The sequence below is a fragment of the Crocodylus porosus genome, unplaced genomic scaffold (genome assembly GCF_001723895.1).
Source record: "Crocodylus porosus isolate Cpor-Errol unplaced genomic scaffold, CroPor_comp1, whole genome shotgun sequence".
NCBI lineage: Eukaryota > Metazoa > Chordata > Crocodylia > Crocodylidae > Crocodylus > Crocodylus porosus.
Genome location: NW_017728909.1, coordinates 25,099,273 through 25,118,752, shown reverse-complemented (window position 1 = coordinate 25,118,752; position 19,480 = coordinate 25,099,273). Strand labels below are relative to the sequence as shown.

At 40.6% G+C, this 19,480-nt stretch overlaps 1 protein-coding gene across 5 annotated transcripts in view; it reads right to left on the bottom strand.

The window, feature by feature from the left end:
• The window catches only part of SPEF2 (sperm flagellar 2), a 151,332-nt gene that overhangs the window by 104,656 nt on the left and 27,196 nt on the right, over positions 1–19,480 (bottom strand). For all 5 annotated transcript variants that reach the window (XM_019531951.1, XM_019531952.1, XM_019531948.1 and 2 more), the window contains exons 9-15: positions 18,340–18,527; positions 13,781–13,949; positions 8,667–8,886; positions 7,957–8,087; positions 3,636–3,739; positions 1,984–2,240; positions 191–290 (exon numbers count right to left, since the gene is read on the bottom strand). In XM_019531951.1, the coding sequence (XP_019387496.1) occupies positions 191–290; positions 1,984–2,240; positions 3,636–3,739; positions 7,957–8,087; positions 8,667–8,886; positions 13,781–13,949; positions 18,340–18,527 (1,169 nt within the window). The remainder of the gene's footprint in view (positions 1–190; positions 291–1,983; positions 2,241–3,635; positions 3,740–7,956; positions 8,088–8,666; positions 8,887–13,780; positions 13,950–18,339; positions 18,528–19,480) is intronic.

Sequence of the window (19,480 nt, the reverse complement as noted above, 5' to 3'; positions counted from 1 at the left end):
TACTATATCAAGAAATGAGGGTACTGATTCAGGTCTAGGATCAGCAAAAATCTTGAAACTATACTTAACTTTAAGCACATGAATGCTGCAACGTGAAGTATAATCTGACTTCCAATGTGTTTAAAATATCACAAAATGCCCAAATACTCAGATATTAGAGGTTATTATTATTGTATTTAATAAAACTAACCTATATTGCATCTGGTCCCTGATTAAATCGATCTTCTCTCTTTCTTTGAGTTCAGTATCAGAAGCTTGATCGCTATCTTCCTGCTGGTCTTGAGTTGACTCTAATGAATTTGTTACATGGAAAAATATCAGACAATCCATTAAAAAGGAACTCTATGGGCTAGTTCTGGGTTCCTATTAAAAACTTTATCAAAATGAAAACACTGCTTTATTTAAAATACTCATATATTCTGAAAATAAAAAGATAGTAGGTAGTACAGGAGATTAACAGGAAATATATTCTCTTCAGATTCTTGAAATTTTAGCATGAATTGTCAATTTTTTAAAATGTTTTAGTATCATGATTCTCTCAAATTAATTAGACTTCAAGTATTAAATTCCATGGGCTTGTCTTTACTGTTATTTGTGTTTTGTCCCTATCCTGACCCTTGTCAAAATATAAATATACCTAAGTTCACGTCTGGGAATATTGGTTGACGCTTGAGTAATGCTGAAACTGGAATTAGTAAATTCCAACAACTCTGTAATTGACTCTGTTCAATCACTCAGTGCCGCTAATGAAAGCACTCTGTATAGCTCACATGGTTTGCAATGTGGTCCCTCTTACCTGAGCTAAACTAGCCAAGTGGAGAATAACTCAAATGCATTAAATTGTGCTAACCTTTCAAGTAAAAGCAAAACCCTCCCTTGTGCCATTTTGAAAGTTTAAGGCACAATCTCCTTAGAGATTGGCAAACGTAAGATCTCTTCATGAAAGTATATCGTCATGTGTCCAGACAGGGTTAGTGAGACGGTAGAGTCTGAGGGGGGAGTTAGAGCTGGCCATTGCTGAGGTTCCTTAAGCTTATGTTGGATCCTAGCTCAGTACTACAAAAAGTTTTGTTACTACAAAGTGTTTTGTCCATTTTGGTCAAAAACAGGTAATTAAAGAAACAGCGAAGGATGTAATGAAAGCAGGAATAGTGCTAATTCTTAGTGAGATGAGTACTTGTCCTGCCCATCCCTCCATACCATTTTCAGTGCATTATGCAACCCTTGAGAATGAAGTTTTCTACCTATGCATAATTAACTGCGCATATTTCTGCATCTCCTTTATCTTACATTTCTTCTGCTTGGTACTTCATTAAATTATACAAGATATGGCACAACATTGGGTGTTAATACTGTGTACGATTATCACACACACATACTTTCAGCTGCAGGCAGATTTAAACAGAAAAAAATAATATTTTGAAAGTATCTGCAATAGTATGATGCCAAGTTTATGCATGAGATCTTGTGAGATTAAAAGAAAATTGTAATGATGGTACTTTGCTTCATTGTGTGGAGCTGAATGATCAAATCTAGTAAATATTGGTAAAGCTTGAGATAACATTTATGATTAGAGAGTTACTTAGACTTGGTTATGCACTGTAGCAAAGTGCAGGGTGTGCGAAAAGATCTTAGCAAAATATTAAAATTCAGCTAAAAGCCCTTTCCTTGTCTTAACAGGTGAAAAGCAAAGCTAAGGATGAATCTGAACAAACAGTTCCTAATCATCATTATCATTTAAAGTATAAGTACAACTAAATAATATAAGTTCTTGCTATCTGTGACACAAAATATGTATAAGAAATTTAAGATTCATTCTCAAAACTCCTGGCCAATACGTCACGTGATCCTTGGTAGCATAAATGTAGAGCAACCTTGATCGATATAGTTGTCTCAGCATCATAACTAATTTTTATTTCCTATTATATTAGGATGTGGATGTCACAGAGGTTTCATAAATGCATTCAATGAAATATAACTTACTCTTTGAGTCAGCCATGCGCTTTAGCACTGTGATATCTGAAACATCTAGTAACAAAGCAAAATCAAATGCAGGTAGAGGTAAAGGTGGATCTTTGGGAGCTGTTGGGTCTGTAACTAGTAAGGGCTTTCTAAAATGTTCATCCTTTACTTGTGCTTCATCTGGGTCACAGCCTGTAAGTGCTTTTTCAAGTAATTTTGCCTGATTTATTGTCATTGGAAACCCATCCATGATCCATCCTCTCTTCTGTGGTGTTTGTCTAATGAACAATAAAATACAATAAATACCTAGTGAAATTATTTTAATTTAATAAGGTATACCACAGGATCCTTGCATACATTATTAAAATAAACACTTCAAAGAAAAAAGATGGTTAAATAGAAAAACATTAAAGACAACTAAAATCAAACCAAACTCCAAAGTACTTCAGTTTTCTACATAAGGTCAGAAAAACTGACCTTTATGCTATGAGATGAAATGTTGTAGCATCAGTTTTCTCTTCTCTGCTGACATCTAGGCCCCCTCTACAAGTACACATAAAAGGTGCAATGGGATCTAACAAGCAATCCACACAATTGTGCCTCCTGCTACAGCCCATGTAGGACAGCAGCTGGGAGATGCCACTGCTGTCATCTCCCAGTCCCGAGTGTGCGTGGAGCCCCAGGGGCTGGGAGAGCGTGGCTGTTGCCATCTCCAGGCCTTGGGAGTATGTGAAACCTGGGCACATTGCCAGGACCCAGCACCTGCAACAGGCTGAGAATGCAGCTGCTGAGGCTGAGAATCCCATTAGTTGGAGGACTCCCAGTCCTGGCTAGGCAAGGTGCACTCCTGCAGCTGGGAGCCCCATCGGCTGACGGAGCTCCCAGCCACAAGGGAAACCCTGCTACACATGCAAATTAAAACTCATTTGCAACCAGCTATGAAGTTAGTACGTATTTTCAAGGTCTAACTTTATACTTGGCTGGAGCTCGTTACCGTGTGGAAAGTACTTTGCATGTGTGGTTTTAAGGTAACTGTGCAATTACCAGTTAATTGCATGATACCTGTAATGTATGGAGGGGGCCTTACAGTTAGTAAATAACAGACTTTTATTACAGAATCTTGATGTAATAGCGGGAGGTACATTTTTGAATGACTGCCCATTAGAAAACTAAAATGCAGTGCCATGAGTAGAATTCAAAAACATGACTGCTTTACTTCAAGAAAAGTGATGATATAATAGGAAATAGGAAATATAATAGGAAATAAAACCTTAGATGCTGCATTATACATACATGCTTTCTCTCAGAAAAAATTAAAAGAAAAGCATTAGAAAATACTGTACAATTTTATTCTGGCTAAACAGGTATATTTAGCTTTATTAATTGTTGATGAGTTAGGGGTCCCCCCCAACCATTACTGTATTTGATTTTGCTACATTTAAGGGTGGCAATTAAATGGAGTCAGCTATTAATATCCATGAGTCAGAATGGCAAAGTCTGGCCCTAAGAAAAAAGCATACAACGACATTTTGCATAACAATATTGAAACATAGTAAGAGTATAAGGTTTGCCATTATGAACAGTCCATCTAACCCAGGATCTTATCTCTGACAGTGACAAGCAGCAGATACTTTAGAGGAAGAGTATAAAAAGCAAACTACTGTAGCTCGTACTTAACAGCTTCCACCATGATGTTAACTAGCAATTCATCAGGAATATTTTTTCCTTTCTTCAAAAATTTCTCTGATGCTTCACCAAATTGGGCATATATGGATAGCTGTGAAAAAAAGTAGTCAAAAAGATGTAGCGTTAGTATGTTCAGGAATTCAAAGTACAAACTAAAATATTTGTTAAAAAATTATTTAATGAAGTGCAAGAGCTTGGTGAAATGTGGCCTAGCTTCACTGAAGTAACCAGCTCAGGCCCTTGAACATGACTAGGGCCTTATTCAAATTGCAAGTTTGTGGAAATTACAAAATCGGGTGATCTTCATGAAATCCATGGAAAAGCAAAAACAAAACAAAAAAACCTGACTAAAAATAAAATGCTGGCTCCCCATGGGGATTTATACAACCACAGGTTCAGAATCAAGCACGAGAGTTTACAGCAATACTTAGTTTGATTGATGTCATCAGAGTACTGAAGCCTACATTTCTCAGGAGCTTCCCATTTCCTTAACATACTGGAGGCAAGGGAGTATATATAGAGTAAGCATAAGTTAGCTTTAGCATGACCAGGATAAGAGTCAATTCTGGCAATGTTTTGATATAGCAATCTGCAGCCTTGTAAACGTAAGAGGTAGTGGATGGAAGATATATTTCTGGACAACCAATGACAAAGTAGTCAATAACACAAAGATTAAAAAGAAATTCAAATAAATGTTGTGACTTTGTACAATACTATTAGTTTTCATATTTTATATAGAAAAAGATTACTGAAATATGGCTGACAGTGTAAAAAGAGGAAAAGTGTTCCGCTTAGTACAGGGGTGTCGAACTCATCAGACCCTGTTGGTCATGTATATTTTTAAAAGTAACTTATTTAATTAGCAGGTTACTTAAGCAAATGCATATTGATTGCTGTTTACATGCCTCATTAAAAGAATATTCTATAGCAGGGCTATCCAACTGGCTCCCATGGGCCATATGTGGCCTTCAAGGGGTTAAGTTGTGGCCCCTGGGCTCTCACCTAGCTGCCACTCCCCCATTGTTCCAGCTGAAATGACAGCTGGAGCCCCCAGGCTCCCCATTCCCTTTTCCAGCTCCCAATTCCTGCCTTTGCTTCAGGGGGCAAGGCAGTTTGGCAGTGAAGAGAGCTGAGAGTGAGTCCAGGGCCATGCTATGAGCAGGGATCAGGGCCACCTGTTGTAGGGCCCCAGGTCATGTGGTCCCCAAGGAGCTGAGAAACTGTACAGCTCTGCTCTATAATGAGAAAGATTTACAAATGTTAAGCTGTTATAAAAGCACTAACCAAATGCCCATCAAGAATAACGGGGTTGGGGGTAGGCAGAGGCTGGGATGGAGTGCCGCTGCCTAATGCCCCATGCTGCCGCAGTTCTGCCTCTTGCAGGGAGTGGGGTGGGTAAGCTAAGGCCCCACCCCCTGTCCAGTTCTTGGTGCTGTTTACAGGAAGCGGGGTGGGAGAGCTGACGCCAGTGCTGCTGGCCTCGGCTCCCCCATCCTCACTCCACTCCTTGGCGTGGATTCAGAATCATGGCAGTGCTCCCCCATGCTTGGAGCACTCTGATTGGCTGTTTCCATCAGCAGTCAGAGTGTGAATAAAGCGTTACAGACAGACAGACTTAGGCTTTTACAATATCAGAATTTTTATACTTATGGTAAGTTTAAAAAATGTTAGTTGGAGTGACAGGAGAGAGAAGGTTGTTCAGCCTTTATCCCTGACACCACTCAGTCTCACGTAGACAGAGCACATAGAACAGGTTTGTCCAACATATGGCCCGCGGGCCACCATGTAGCCCGCCAAGCCATTTTCTGTGGCCCAAGGTCCCTCACTCAGGACAGACACGTGGGGGAGGGGAGGGGAGCTGCTCACCCCCGCGGGGCTGGGCTCCTGTGACCTCCCAAGTCACATGAGCCAGATCCCACAGCCGCTCTGAGGGTTGCACAGCATGGGGCTGCGCCTGACAGGATGAGCTGAGGACAGCGCCCGCTTTCACTTGTCTCCGGCTTGGCCACTTGCCCCCGGCAACCTGCCCGCCTCCCAGGACCCACCGGGCTCAGAGGTCTTGGGGCGGGAACAGGGCATAGCACCAAACACAGGCAGTTGGCAGGGCAGCCCCAGGGGGGGCCTCAGCAGGCAGGGTCCTGGCGTGACCTCTGCGGGGCAAGGCAGTGGGAGCCAGTGTCTGCTGGGCCCTGTGCTCTGGGCTTGCAGCGCTGAGGCCACCAGGGCTGCATGTGCAGGTGGCCAGGCACCATGGTAAGTACAGCCATGCGGGCAGGTGAGCGAGGGGCTGTGGTGCAATGGCCACCTCACTCCAGCCCCCCTTGGGCAGCGCCACCTTGTGAGGCTGTGCTGCTCAGGGGTGGCCTGGGGGGGAAGGGTGGATTGTTGCTCCTTGCGGCTGGGCAGGGCACTGCTCTCCTGCTACAGCATCTGCCTGCACCCTCCTGGGGGCCATTTGCTTTCACCACAGGGAAGTGTGGAGGAGTGGAGTGGCCTGTGTTCCCCCGAGGCTTTCCCCCACCAGGAGCCGCTTTGGGCAGACAAGGCCTGAGACCCTGCTAGGCTGGGAACTGGCTTCGCTCCCGCAGTTCTGCCGTCCCCCATCTCACACGTTGGCTGGGCCCCAGCCACATCTGCCCAAGCACTGCCAAGACTTTGGGCAGTGGTGTTGCTGATGTGGGCAAGGCCTGGGGAAGCAGCGGCATAGGCGGCCCCTTGGCCTGCATGAGAGCACCAGCTACATTGGTTTGGTCACATATTTTAACCTGGCTGTCAAATATCTTCTGGGGCTACCATCAAATGGTGGTCGTATTAGGCAGAAGGGGGGCCCCAGCTGTTGGGATGGCTGGTCCAGGACATCAGCTGCTGTAGTTTGTCACTAGCTGGGCACAGGTGTGCCAGCTTTGCCTTATTTCAGGCAATATACAGCCCACAGGGTGATAAAATATGAATATGGCTTGCCAGCCCACTGGGTGATAAAAAGTTCATAATCCGGCCCCACATTCAAAAAGGTTGGCCACCCCTGACATAGTCAATGGCACATCAGATGCCCTGTATACATCAAAGAAATCTAAGAATGCTTTCTAAAGGAGTCTGAAATCATTTTAACTGCACTGTCCAGTTCCTGCATTTTCTCACATTCAGATGGAAAGCTCTTGCATTGCAACAAAGTATTCCATCACAAGCCTATACAAGGAACTGATTTATTCTTCCAGAAAGAAAATAAGTTACTATTCCGAGACAGCTGTTCCTAAAAACCACATTCCTCCCCTCCACTTCAATAAATGTTTCAGAACAAAGAAGATAGCTTTCGCTAGATTCTATGCCTTCAGTGCAAACCTCATTATCTTTAAAAATGCACTATTACTAGGCGGTACTTTATTAAAATGAAGCTGGTAGCACTATCAATCACTAAGCTTGCCTGTCATTTCCCACTTTCTCATGGCCGGTCACACATGCAGCTCCACAGGCTGATGGGCGGCATGTGATTAGCCAGGCACGAGGCCCATCAGTAGCCCAGAGAGCCTCATGTCCAACTGGCTGTGGGAAAGTGGGGTGGTGGGCGGCGGTGCAGTGGGTGGCAGCAGCGGTGTGGGATGGTAGGTGGCAGCCCTCCCCCCGCTTCACGTCCAGCCACCACCACCGGAAGGGGTAAAAAAAAAAAAAAGCAGGGGGGGATTAAAAAAGGTTGAAAACCCCTGCACTGCAATATGTTAAAAAAGGTGGCAGCGGCAGCATAGGGTGGACATTTCAGCTGGATGCAGAGTGGCGGCAGCACAGGGTGATAGCAGCCACTGCCACATACAAGCTTCCTCCCCACTCTCCCCCACGTCCAGCGAACCAGCTGGAATTCCAGTTAATAGAGTATTCCGGTTAGTAAAATGCCAGATAACAGGGCTTTTACTGTACTTGTTTAAGATTTAAGACTAGAATGAAGAAAATGTTTCACTTATATAAAAGGTAATAAATAATAAGAGAGACTACAGAACTGCAACTTATGTCACTGCATCTGAATTATATCTATATATTTACCTATAACATTGTCCAGTATGGATTACAAGAGCTTTTAACACAGCATATATTTTTGTGTTTATAATTTTAACAAATAGATTAAGAAAAAAATCTACACAAAGCTATTTATGGGGGGGGGGGAAAAATCACTAATCAAAACTGCCTTCCAGTTTTTTGTGGGTTATTTCAAGACGAAAAAACATAGGTTATTCATTTTTCTTCTACCCTATTTCATCTTGCTGATCCTTTTGAAAATTAAGAACAAAAATCTTACAGGCTATGATGAAGTGCACTTACTTCATTTTGTTTTACAGAAACTTCAGCTTCCTGTGGAATCAAGTTGGTTTCAATTTTAATTTCATTTTCATGGAAAGTTTTGATGGCTTCCTCAACCAGAGTATCAATAGACAATATCTGAATGTTGCAACCTAATACAAAGAAAATATTATTGTGATAGATGTACATAGGGCAGAATGCACAGATAAAGAGAATAAGTACAATTAATGCTGACAAGATGCACTGCAAACATCTTTCTGTTGGAATTTGTTTCCACTGATATGTCTCTGTAGTGACTGTATAATGCATTTTAGTAACTGTGCAGTTTTTTGGCAGCATCTGATTAAGTGAACTTGGGTTCACAAAAGGTTGTGCATTATATGTCTTAGTCAGTCTATAAAGGTGCATATCTACCTGGCCTTCTACCTTTTTTTTATAAATATCACAAACAGAAAATTCTATGAAAATGTTTCCTAAACTCCCAATACATTCTGAAGTAAAGCGATGAGGGATAATCATTAACAGTAGACTTTGACATTCAGGAACTTTATCATTTTTACTTGGGGACAGGAGAGTAAATAAATTATGAAGTGTCAGTTCCAGCCACATACTAATGCATTTGAGTTTCCAGTCTTGTAATGAGGTCTGCATTGGTGCAGGGGACTGTCCACAAAGAGCTAGCTTAAGAGAGGACACTCAGCAAACAAGTTCTAGAGAAAAAGACCCTCTACCTTCTTCCAAGAACTTTGCACAGGTGGTTTTTCCACAAAAAAGTTTTCCCAAAATACATCCCTTGATACGAAATGAAGGAAATACAGGTGGTGGGGGTTCCGCTTTTGGAGGGTAGACAATGGCCATCAATCTACGAATCACATAACCCAGTATGTTATTATTAGGTGGAGGTTTGTTTCCACTGTTCTCTTTGGGTGGATGCCACTCCCCTGTCATACTCTGCAGAAGTGACAAATTAGAAAATAATTTGTGAACATGTATTGTTCTTCATCTTTTGAAAGATAAATGCAGTAACTGAATACATTTAAAAACAATAGCCTAATATGATCATGAAAAAACTTTGCACTGCTAGAGTGATATACTGCACCTAAAGAGATCACAAACATTTATTGATTATCTGAGGTAGGAAAGTATTATTTCATCCATTTAACAGACCAGTACTCTAAAGGAGGAAAATACTCATGGGAAATGTGGGCTAGGCCTACATTACACTCTGACTGCCACAAGTGTGTTGGTCAGAGATGTGATAAGGTATAATCCCTGACTGACACAGCTTGGCCAGCAAAATTCCCCCATTACAGACACAGTCATAACCGCAAAGTTATGTCTTTGCTGGTATAGGTTATTTCAATTTTGGTGCACTAAAATAAGCTTTACCAGCTTTTGCTGTTATAAGCTGTGTCCACACAGCACTGGGATATTTCACTGGGATCATTAAACCACATAAGCACCAATAAGGTATACTTGGCAAGGTTGATGCTAACAAAAAAAGGGCATTTTAGTAGGTCAGAACAATTTTAATTGTGTTTTATTGATTAGTGAAGAGACAGAGATTAAACAGCTATTAGTGGATAGGTTTTGGTTACTAACAGTATGAGCCAGGCTCAGGCTTATAACTTTGAATTCAACACTTCATTACCAACCCACTCTTCCCTCTGAGCACTATTGATAAAAACACAGTATTTATTTTTCCTCCATCTATTAACCAGCAAATATTATCAGAATACATTCAAATGTTCCTGCATTCTAATATAAGACTGATATGTACTTATTTTCACTTGGGACATCCTTGCAACCTGTAAATATGTGCAACTTTATATAACTAAGTATTAGTATAATTTAAAAATAGGCATCATTTTAAAATCAATCAAAATAGCAAAAATATTTTGGGTTATAAAACGTACTTATTTAATACTTCTCTGGGCTGATGTTCTAAAATGTAATGATGAACCTTTACCACTTAAAAAGGGCATGCCTGAAGAACAATATTCCCCTTGTTCACACCCATCTCCCTTAAACACATAAGAGATGAGATGGATCACATGACTTTAACTGTATTAGAATGGCAGGAAAAGGGTATTCAACATCGGAGGAATACTCTATTGGATAACTTACGGACCGATTTCCAGATCTTTATGCCCCAAATCTAAAGATTTTTAAATTGTGTCTCTCTGTAGGCATACCCTGTCATAATGACTTGTGAAACAGAGGCAGTTTTTTTGGTTACACAGAGCCCAAATCATCTTAAGTTACATGGAACCAAGTCAAAACCTGGTACTACACCTGGAAGTCAATGTACAATCTTTTGCAATTTATGGAGAACTAGCATTATATGCTTCCTGTGCAGATTAACACATGAGCAGCCTGCTGCATTTACATCAGATTCTACACTGATCTGATATACTTTTACCAATTCTGTTTCTTATACTGATATCATAGTATTTTTGTAGGCCAATAAATATCCATCTGCCTATTTACTCACTAAACCTCACTGTGTCCACCTCCAATATCAAAAGTTACCACTGTACCAGAGGAAATTGGAAAAAATATTCAAATATGCTATTAATGTATTTATCTTCAAATGTGATGAAGCCACTGTATTACAATATTTGCTTTATCATCTATACCATCCATTGTTACTCCAAAGTTCAGCTGAATTGTGTGTGTTAGAACCCAATTTCTACTTATGTTTAATTTTATCAGGTGACTATTTTTCTTACTTTTAATAAACACTATTGCATATTCCATCTTATATAATATATAGAAAATATTGTCCCAATATCCAAGAGCTTACATTTTGAATGACTAAATCTACTGTCCCCAACTCAATCTACTGATTTTAATAAAATCTTGCCTAAGAACTTATTAAACAATAAAAGCTTCAGTATATAGCTCTAAATTAGATAAATAAAATGTGTCAGATACATAAGAAAATGAACAAGCATGGCCTTATGCCTGATCAGGTATGTAAAAATTATGGTCCAAGGGCCAGATCCAGCCCAGTCATGTCATCTGGCCCTTGAGACTTGCTGGGGTGGGGATGGCAAGGGGGCAGGCATTTGGGGGCAGGGCTCACTACCAAAATCTATTGCTCAAAGCCCTGTTGGGAATGCATGTTGGCGGTGGGGGGCCAGCAACAGCCACATTAATTCCCATATTGCCACTGTTGCTTGCTCTGCTGTTGCATCTGGATCAAGCCTGTGACGGGGTGGAGTGAATTTGACATATCTGGTATAGACAGTAAGAGAAGTAAGGTATTTTTTTTCACGCTCTCAGATTTATTTCTGTTTTGATATTAGCTGTGTCAGTGATTGCTCAAAACAGATAGTAAAATTTGGGTTGAGTGACGAAGAAGGAATCAGTATTGAAACAGCAGTTAAATGCAACCGGATCTCCAGTGAATTAGGACTCTCAATCCCACCGATAGCCTATTATACTATACTCCTTTTATCAACACTGGTTTTGTTTCTGTTTATTTTCTGTTCAAATGTCTGTAACCAAAATTCGATTTGAAAATGTTCCACTGAATGGTATGCTGTTTAGTCAGCTAAAGGAGCAGGTCTAAACTGAGGAAATGTCAGTGAAGGGAACTGAACCGAGTTAGAGGGATAGCATGGGCCCAGGGGCAGGAAAGGAAGAGTACGCTCATTACCAAGTTTCTCTCCCTCTTTCTCATGCAAAGGATGGAAAATAAGATAAGCCAAGTATTGTGGAAAAGATCCCCACATACCTCTACCAAAACTTTCTATGTTGGCTTATAGCAGTTTTTTTTTTTTCATACCTTAGCTTCTTTTGAAGAGAAAGAAAATCATGTCAGACTGGGCATTTTGTAATAGGAGAAAATGGAGACTACAGGAAATTGGCATAAGGTGACTTGCATTTGATTGCAACTCCAGTTAGGATATTAAAGTAGGTGTCGTGGGGTGAAGTTCTAATGTACCTTGGCTCTGAATGATGATATGGTCAAATGACATTAAAGCAAAAAAAAAAAAAGAGGTGAAAAATCTTAGTTTCTGGATTTGGCTTTGTTATCTGAATTGAAAGAACTCTTAAATGACGCTGTTTTAATTAACCTAATTCACAGATTGCTATGAAACTGATACAATGACAAAACCTTTGCAGTAGTACCAGAATACACCAAAATACATATTTAATTTGAACTTAGTGCTATCATGGCTAGAATGAATTTTTGTGATACGGAAACTGCAAGTTGGGCTCAGAACAATGAATGGAAATGGTCTATAACTGTCACACATACTAGACTAGAGATATTGCAATGCATGCTAAAAGTAAAAGGACTGGATTTTTCTTTACAGTAATGTCCCTTTAGACCACTAGCCATGTAAAGTGGCATTATATTTGCATCATATTTAAGGCCTAAGTATTATGACCATGACAGTGCTAAAGGAAATAAAAATGAGAATGTGAACTGAAACGCCATATGCTATTAGGAATCCTCAGTAAGTCCCAGTTGCCTTCTGGCCCCCAGCCAGCAGATTTACTTTTTGCTGTCTTGAGGAGTTATTTTCCAAGTTATTATAGCTGTTAATGCAGAATATATAGGATTCTTGTACGTTACTTTCATTTAAAGAAGATACAAAGGCTGAAAATAATCTGAACTGTCAGACATTCACCACAAACTCCTAACACAAGTTTACTATTCTCTGTAAAAGAAAATGTACCAAATGGTTCAGGATGTGGGTAAAAAGAACACATAGTGTGGTAATCATTTCCCAAACAAGAAAAGTAGAAAGACAGGTTATTTACAATGATTGCCCCATATTATACTGAAGAGAAAAAATTAAAAACAAAGTAGTATAACAGTGAGGTTGTAGCTGTGATGGTCCAAAAATTGTGCGAAAGGCAAGAATTTCTTAAGCTGATATCTTTTATTGGACCAACTATGTAGTTGGGATAAAGTTAGGCAAGCTTTTGAATGCAGGACATTCTCTCTCAGGTCTCTGATCACAGGAAGCCAGGCATAGTCACCTGAGGAAAAAGGTCTTGCATTCACAAGTTTATCTAACTTTTGGTCCAATAAAAGATATCACCCTCAGAAATCCTTGCCCCTTGAGACATAAAAGGTATCTTTTCTAAGGAAGAGAATTGAGAATACTGAAATCTAGAAAATATTTTAGTAGTACTTTTCAATTGAAGCATTTCAGCATTTCATTTTCAAACATTAATTGTATTACTACAACCTGTACTCTAAAAATACAGAAAAGAGATATGGAATCCTGAAAAAAATCTTATTTGGATTCTTACAGAATATTAACAATAATATCAGCCATCTTTCAGAATTACTTTTTATTTAAATAAATGGATCACCAAATACCATTAAATTCCTTTATATTTAGAAATAAATGTAAAAAATGTATCCAAAATATACCAGATTTTTTAACTAGCACTGCATTTATTTTGCTCTGTGTTTCTAACTATATTCTGTTACATGATCTGCCATGAAGTGGTGTTAGCCATGTTTCTATTTCTCTTTAAATACAAATTATAATGTTGTAATTAATTGATCTGTTGGGAGCAACACCATGGGCATCATATGCAGTAAGAGATGTGTTGTTGTCCTTCAGGTCAAACACCACAGGACTAATTTTTTCAGGGTTGCATAGGCTTTCAAAAGTCAGTGACACACAACTTCATAACAATATGGGGTTAATGTAAAACACATTTAATTTTGGCATAATGGACATGTATATTAAGTTCAACTGTCTCAAACTGAAAAAGAACAATATGTATTATAGCATCACAGCAAAATGTTGGCTGTTATGAAAAAAACAAGGTGCATTTTCTTCCTTTATGGCTTGCCATTTAGGTGTACCTTATATTCATCATAATCCTTCTCATCTAGCAACTTCATTTTATCCAGCTCTACAACTTGATCTGCGGTTGGTTCAGTTGGCAGAGGTTCAATCAAAGCTTGCTCATAGAGTGGTTTTCCATTAAAAAAAATTTCTTTCCAATCCCTCATCAGCTTAATTGGAATTTGGCTGCAGAATTAAAACAAATTTAAGTTAGCTGTTATACCAAATTAACAGAGAATTATGGATCCAAGTGCATAAATGAAGTAAGCAGGCTCTGCATTAGGTGGTTTGTAGGATTTAGATGGAATTTTCTCTCATAATTAACTGAGAAGTAGTGCCCAACCAGCTATGCTGATATCATGGTGGTGGTAGAAACAGTGGCTTTATTGTATCCATGTGCCATGTTTGGATGGCTGAATGATGTAGAAGTAGTTCCACTGTCTGCTTTTCCCCACTAATCCCCCACCTCCCCAAGCCTGCTTGGGATAGGCATCACTGATGGATCTGTATAGCTATATTCTAAAATCCAGAGGAGATATATACACCACGTCTTAATCAAATCCTCTCTCATTTTTGCATGCTGAGAACCCCTTCTGCATCAACAAGACATATGTGGGCAAAAGTTTCTCATGAAAAGCACTGTGATCAGTGGGGGAAAAAAAAGAAATGAGAGAGGGAAATGAGAAACTGAGAGGGGAACAATGAAATCTCAAAACTATTCAATATTTCCATATTTTTAAAAATGTAGCTTTCAGCAATCTGAAAAGCTGTCCTCCACTTCCATTTAGAATGTGAGTACTACATTTTCTCACCTACAACATGCACCTTTTACCCAAAACCAGCTTCTGGAAATCGTAGTAGAAATACGGTCCTCTTCTGGGTGACTACAAAAGTAAAACCTGAAGTGATCCACAGGGAATAGAATAATGAGCAGATTCAGCTGCACAGCTACTGCTACTCAGTTACTTACTACAAGGAAAGGTGTTTTTTTCTTCATTGTGCCTTTCAAAAACAAGATGCATATTACATTCTGGGGGGGCATGTTTTAGGTAAGAAAATACAGTAGTTAACAGCAGTATACAGAGAACAACAAAAACTGGAGGTTGCATCATCCTGGTTAAATCTATGTAGCAGTGATCTCTCCAAGGAGACGGAATGAATATTTTTGTTAAACACTGATTGAGTTTTCCAAAAACCAGGATCTGCTGATGGTGAATTAGGAATTATACACTGAATTTCTTTTAGTAATCTTTATTATTTCATATTAAGGCCAATGCATTTGTTAAAAGTGTGGTCGCTTTTATTAAGCAAGGTATCTGAAGTTCAGTTAAAGATACACCACCTGACTCATAACCTGAGTATTAATCTTACTGGCTTAATCGTTGAGCCATGAAAGTCTGACCCTTAAGTTTTTTTTTATCTGAAAACCACAAATAAATGTTTTCATTCTTTGAATGGCTTAACCTAAGTATCTAAAAGCTATTTGACAAGGATAGTGACATTAAACCTGATGCAAATTCAGATTTGGATAATTATGTTAGCATCAAAGCCTCAGAGGGATATGCTACTATTTCAGTCTATTACAATTTAGTCAGGCCTTTAAAAGCTAACCCGTGTCCAATTTTGGTCTCTGAAGGATGTTCTGGTCACTGCATTACCAGCAGACATTGTGTGACTGCAGACTACAGCAAGGTCTACTGCAGAAGGAAAAGGACATGTTGTGTCCTTTCCCAGTAGAAGGAGAGAGAGAGAAATTATGGCAGCTTCCTAGCGAGGTGCTCCAAAGTGTAACAAACTGATCTGTAGACCAAGACAGCACATGGAGCATGAAGACAGAACTAACCCTTGTTCAGACATTCAAAGCTAGTATTTCTAAAAAAGAATTGGAAAAAGTTCTCTTTTACTTCTCTACACCATAGCACATCATGGAAAAAGGACTATTAACCGAGTAGAGGTGAAGGAGGACTGAGAACTTCACAGAAAGTATGAAGCATAGAAACAGTTTACTGAGAGATCAAAGGGGACAGAACTTTGCTGTTCCAGGGTAAATCAGAGGCAGTGCATGTTTTTACTCTGTTGGCATGTCTACACAAGATGCTGTTGCCTTAGCGACATGAGCAACGCAGCTCATGGCTATGGCAACGTAGCATTGGCAGACATGCACCGTGACTCTGCCAGTACTGTACAATAGCCAGTTGCAACTCCGCAGCAGGGTTTGAAATGACCCATGCAGCGCTAGGACTGTAACGACTGTGCAGTCGGGCACTCGTGTAGATGCACCCACTGACATAGGCGGTAGAAGGCCGGGGCTAACGGACCTTAGCTCCCCCCAAATGAAGGACAGCTGGGCTGCAGGCTTTGGGCTGCTGCAGGGTGACAGGTCACACACACGCAGTTGCACAGCCAAAATCACAGCCCTGGAGTGTAGATTACTACTCAGCATAGGAGCCAGGCAAGTTTAAGTGTACTCTGTGAAGGGGAAGGGTCTTGTGGGGGGCCAGATCAAGCCCAGATCAAGGCCCCTCACAGTGCAGAAAGGAGTGGGGCAGAGGCAGAGGCAGGGGCAGGCAGGGGCTGGTGTGAATGGGGCCCCAGGCCAGGTCATGGGATGCTTGGAGCCCAGACAGCTCATCCAGGGGCACAGGGGGGGCTCCTGCCACTGTGCATTTTGAGGGAGGCAAGGGAGGACATGTGCCCCCCAATCTGTGCGCAGGGCGTAGGCAGCTGCTGCTATGGGATGGGCTCTGTGCCCTGCTGCCGCTGCCTTGACAGCTGAGTGATACCATGTGCATCCCTGCCACTGGGCTCGCTCTGCACCCCATGTACAGCAGGCATACGGTGTCGCATCACTCCTAGGCGGGACACAAAGCACAGCCTGCCTCCACCCCACACACAGATCGGTGGGGCACGTGTCCCTAAGCCTCCTCTGGGATGCAAGCAGCAGCAGGAAACCTCCTCCACCCCCCGCTCCTGGATGAGCTGCCTGAGCTCCAAGTGTCCCACAACCTGCAACTGCCCCAGGTCCCCATTCACCCTAGCCCCTGCCCCTGCTCCACTCCCTCCCTCACTGCAGGGTCCTTGATCTGCCCCCACACACCCCTTCCACAAGACAGACTTACCTGTGGGGGGGGGGCGGAGGGTTATGTGTGCGTGTGCATGCAAGTGTGTGCATTCTCAGTCTCCCAAATAATACTTTCTCCCTCCACCTATGCCCACTGATAAGTGGAAACTAAACCACATGATGGTAACTTAGTTATCTTTGAAAGAGACAGGGTACCATCCACTAATCACAGGGCCAGAACTTGCATATGGGCAGTTATTGCAGAGCAGCTGATATGCCATAAAGCCCTGCTCCCCATTTTTACCTTAGAGAACACTGTTAGTCCCAAGTGTGGTTGAAAGACTATTTAGACCAGTGGTTCTCAACCTTTTTAGACTCAAGACAACTGTCAGAAAAACCAGGCACTTAACTCTCACTCATATTTTGACTCTGAAAAAATAGAGCCATTTTTCTATTGCAAAGACCACAGCAGGTCAGAATGCTTTTAATACTACAGATTTCTATTTAAAACCTCTTGGTTTATCTTGTGAATCACATCTGCACACATAACAGTGCTCACAGCACTGTTGACAGGATTTCAAGGCACCCCAGAGTGCCCCAGCACCCTGATTGTGAATCGTGGGTTTAGACCATAGATGGAGAAGTCTAATGGTATAACCTGTACACAATTCTGAAAACCTATGATCCTATGGGAACAGAGAGCTGGTATGAAATGTCTGCAATCAAGGAGAAGCACATAACCAAGGATGGATGAAAGTTTATTTATGGAAGTATTTTGTTATGAACTTTTATTTGTCTAAGAGAGAAAGAGAGAGACAGAGACAGAGAGAGACAGAGATGTGAATATCTGATGTGGCCAGAATTGAAAACCACCAACTCCTTGAAAACAAGGGGAAACTGGTACACTGAGGCGAATGGAAGCTGAAGCATGAATGCATCTGAAGGCAAAACAGGTGAGAAAAACTACCATGGAGCCCTAACATGTTAAGTTAGTGTTAGTGTGTATGGCCAAGATGGCCTAGGAATTATGCAAGGGGCCTTTCTGCTCTTGGTTTTCAAACAACTCCCTAATCTTGCCTGACTCATCATCAGAAGCAAACTCTCCACCGCTCGATAGACCTCAAATGGGACACAGCCTTAACACAACAGATGCTTAGCCCATCAACACATCTCCATTGCTACAACAATCACTCCTGCACAACAAACCATGAGAATCTATGAATTTTATATATGTCTTTCCCAAAATGTGATTCATCTGATCCAATGCACCAAATGCCTTCAAGGTAACTATGCGGGTGAAAATAAACAGCAACTATGCATCTAAATGAACTCTTAGACAGAGGTACATATTCATCAGTTAAATGCGAGATACCTGTAATGTGTAGAGGGGGCCTATGGAACACAACTACAAAGCAGGTCATTTGAAAGGGAACATAATGTACCTGATTAATGTTTTTCTCTTATTTCTTTTGTTTCTAATATATTTATTTTCTCTGATTTCTGAAACATACTTACTTGTTTGTCAACAAACGATATTCTCCTGTTTTGGCAGACAAATCAATAATTTGGTTGATCACCTCCTGGCATATCGAATAATGTTTTTTATAACGAGCCTCAACTCTTTCAGCAGCAATTTTCCTGTGAAGTTCTTTTTCTTTGAGAATCTGTTCTTCATAATCAATTTTTTCTTGTTTTGCAAGAGCCTAAGAATTTTTTTAAAGTAAACTTTTTACTTTGTAAAAGGAAAAAAGATTAAAATCTGCATAATCCTTGAAAAAAAAAAGAACTGGCTCAACCGAAGACAAGAATATGTTTTAGCATTGTTTATATAGCAAGCAAGAGCTACAGTTCTGAATACAATTTTTGCATGTTCTAAGTTCCCACTTTTTTGTAAAATGGATACAGTATAGGAAAAAACTTATTTCATCCACACCAAGTAGAACATTAATTTGTTTAGTGACTTCTGAGAAAATAGGACATTATTTTTAAATAGGACATTATCTTTAGAACATGGAAAGAGTATTTTTGGTATTTATGAGAAACAATCATGTTGAAAACTGGGTGAAGTTCCAGTCGCGTTGATGGGTGTATGGCAAGACACCCATTGTGTGGTAAATAAATAGCAAGGTCTTAATCAGCTTCAGAGAATTAATATAAAAATACTGATAACATCTAAATACAAAAATGTTAATGACTGACTGACCTTTGAAAACTTATACAGAATCTAACTGAAGACAGAAAGCAGATCTTTGTAGCTAAAACTGAAGGGAGAAGCGACAGTGGGGTCAGCAAGTCCCTGTGACACAGTGGCCCCTGCTGGCCAGGAACTGTCGTTACAGGAAATAGTCTTATCAGAACACAGATGGTGAATAAGCAATTTCACCAGGCCTGGGAGAATTATGCTCTTTTGCTTTTTAATTAGAGGAAAAGTGTGCAAAAAGAAAGGCTGGCAGATGGTAGAAAAATATATCCTAAGTGCAAGTATTATGTCTACAAGGATGCAAGATGTGGAAGGTAGACCTCTGACTGTATCCCTTCACTCATAGATTTCTAAATTCTTTTGGTGAATGTCAGCTTTAGTAACTCCAGACCAGACTGTCAGCTCCAACAAACAGGGTCTGCCCTGCTCCTCTGCTCCCTATCCAGAGCACTATCA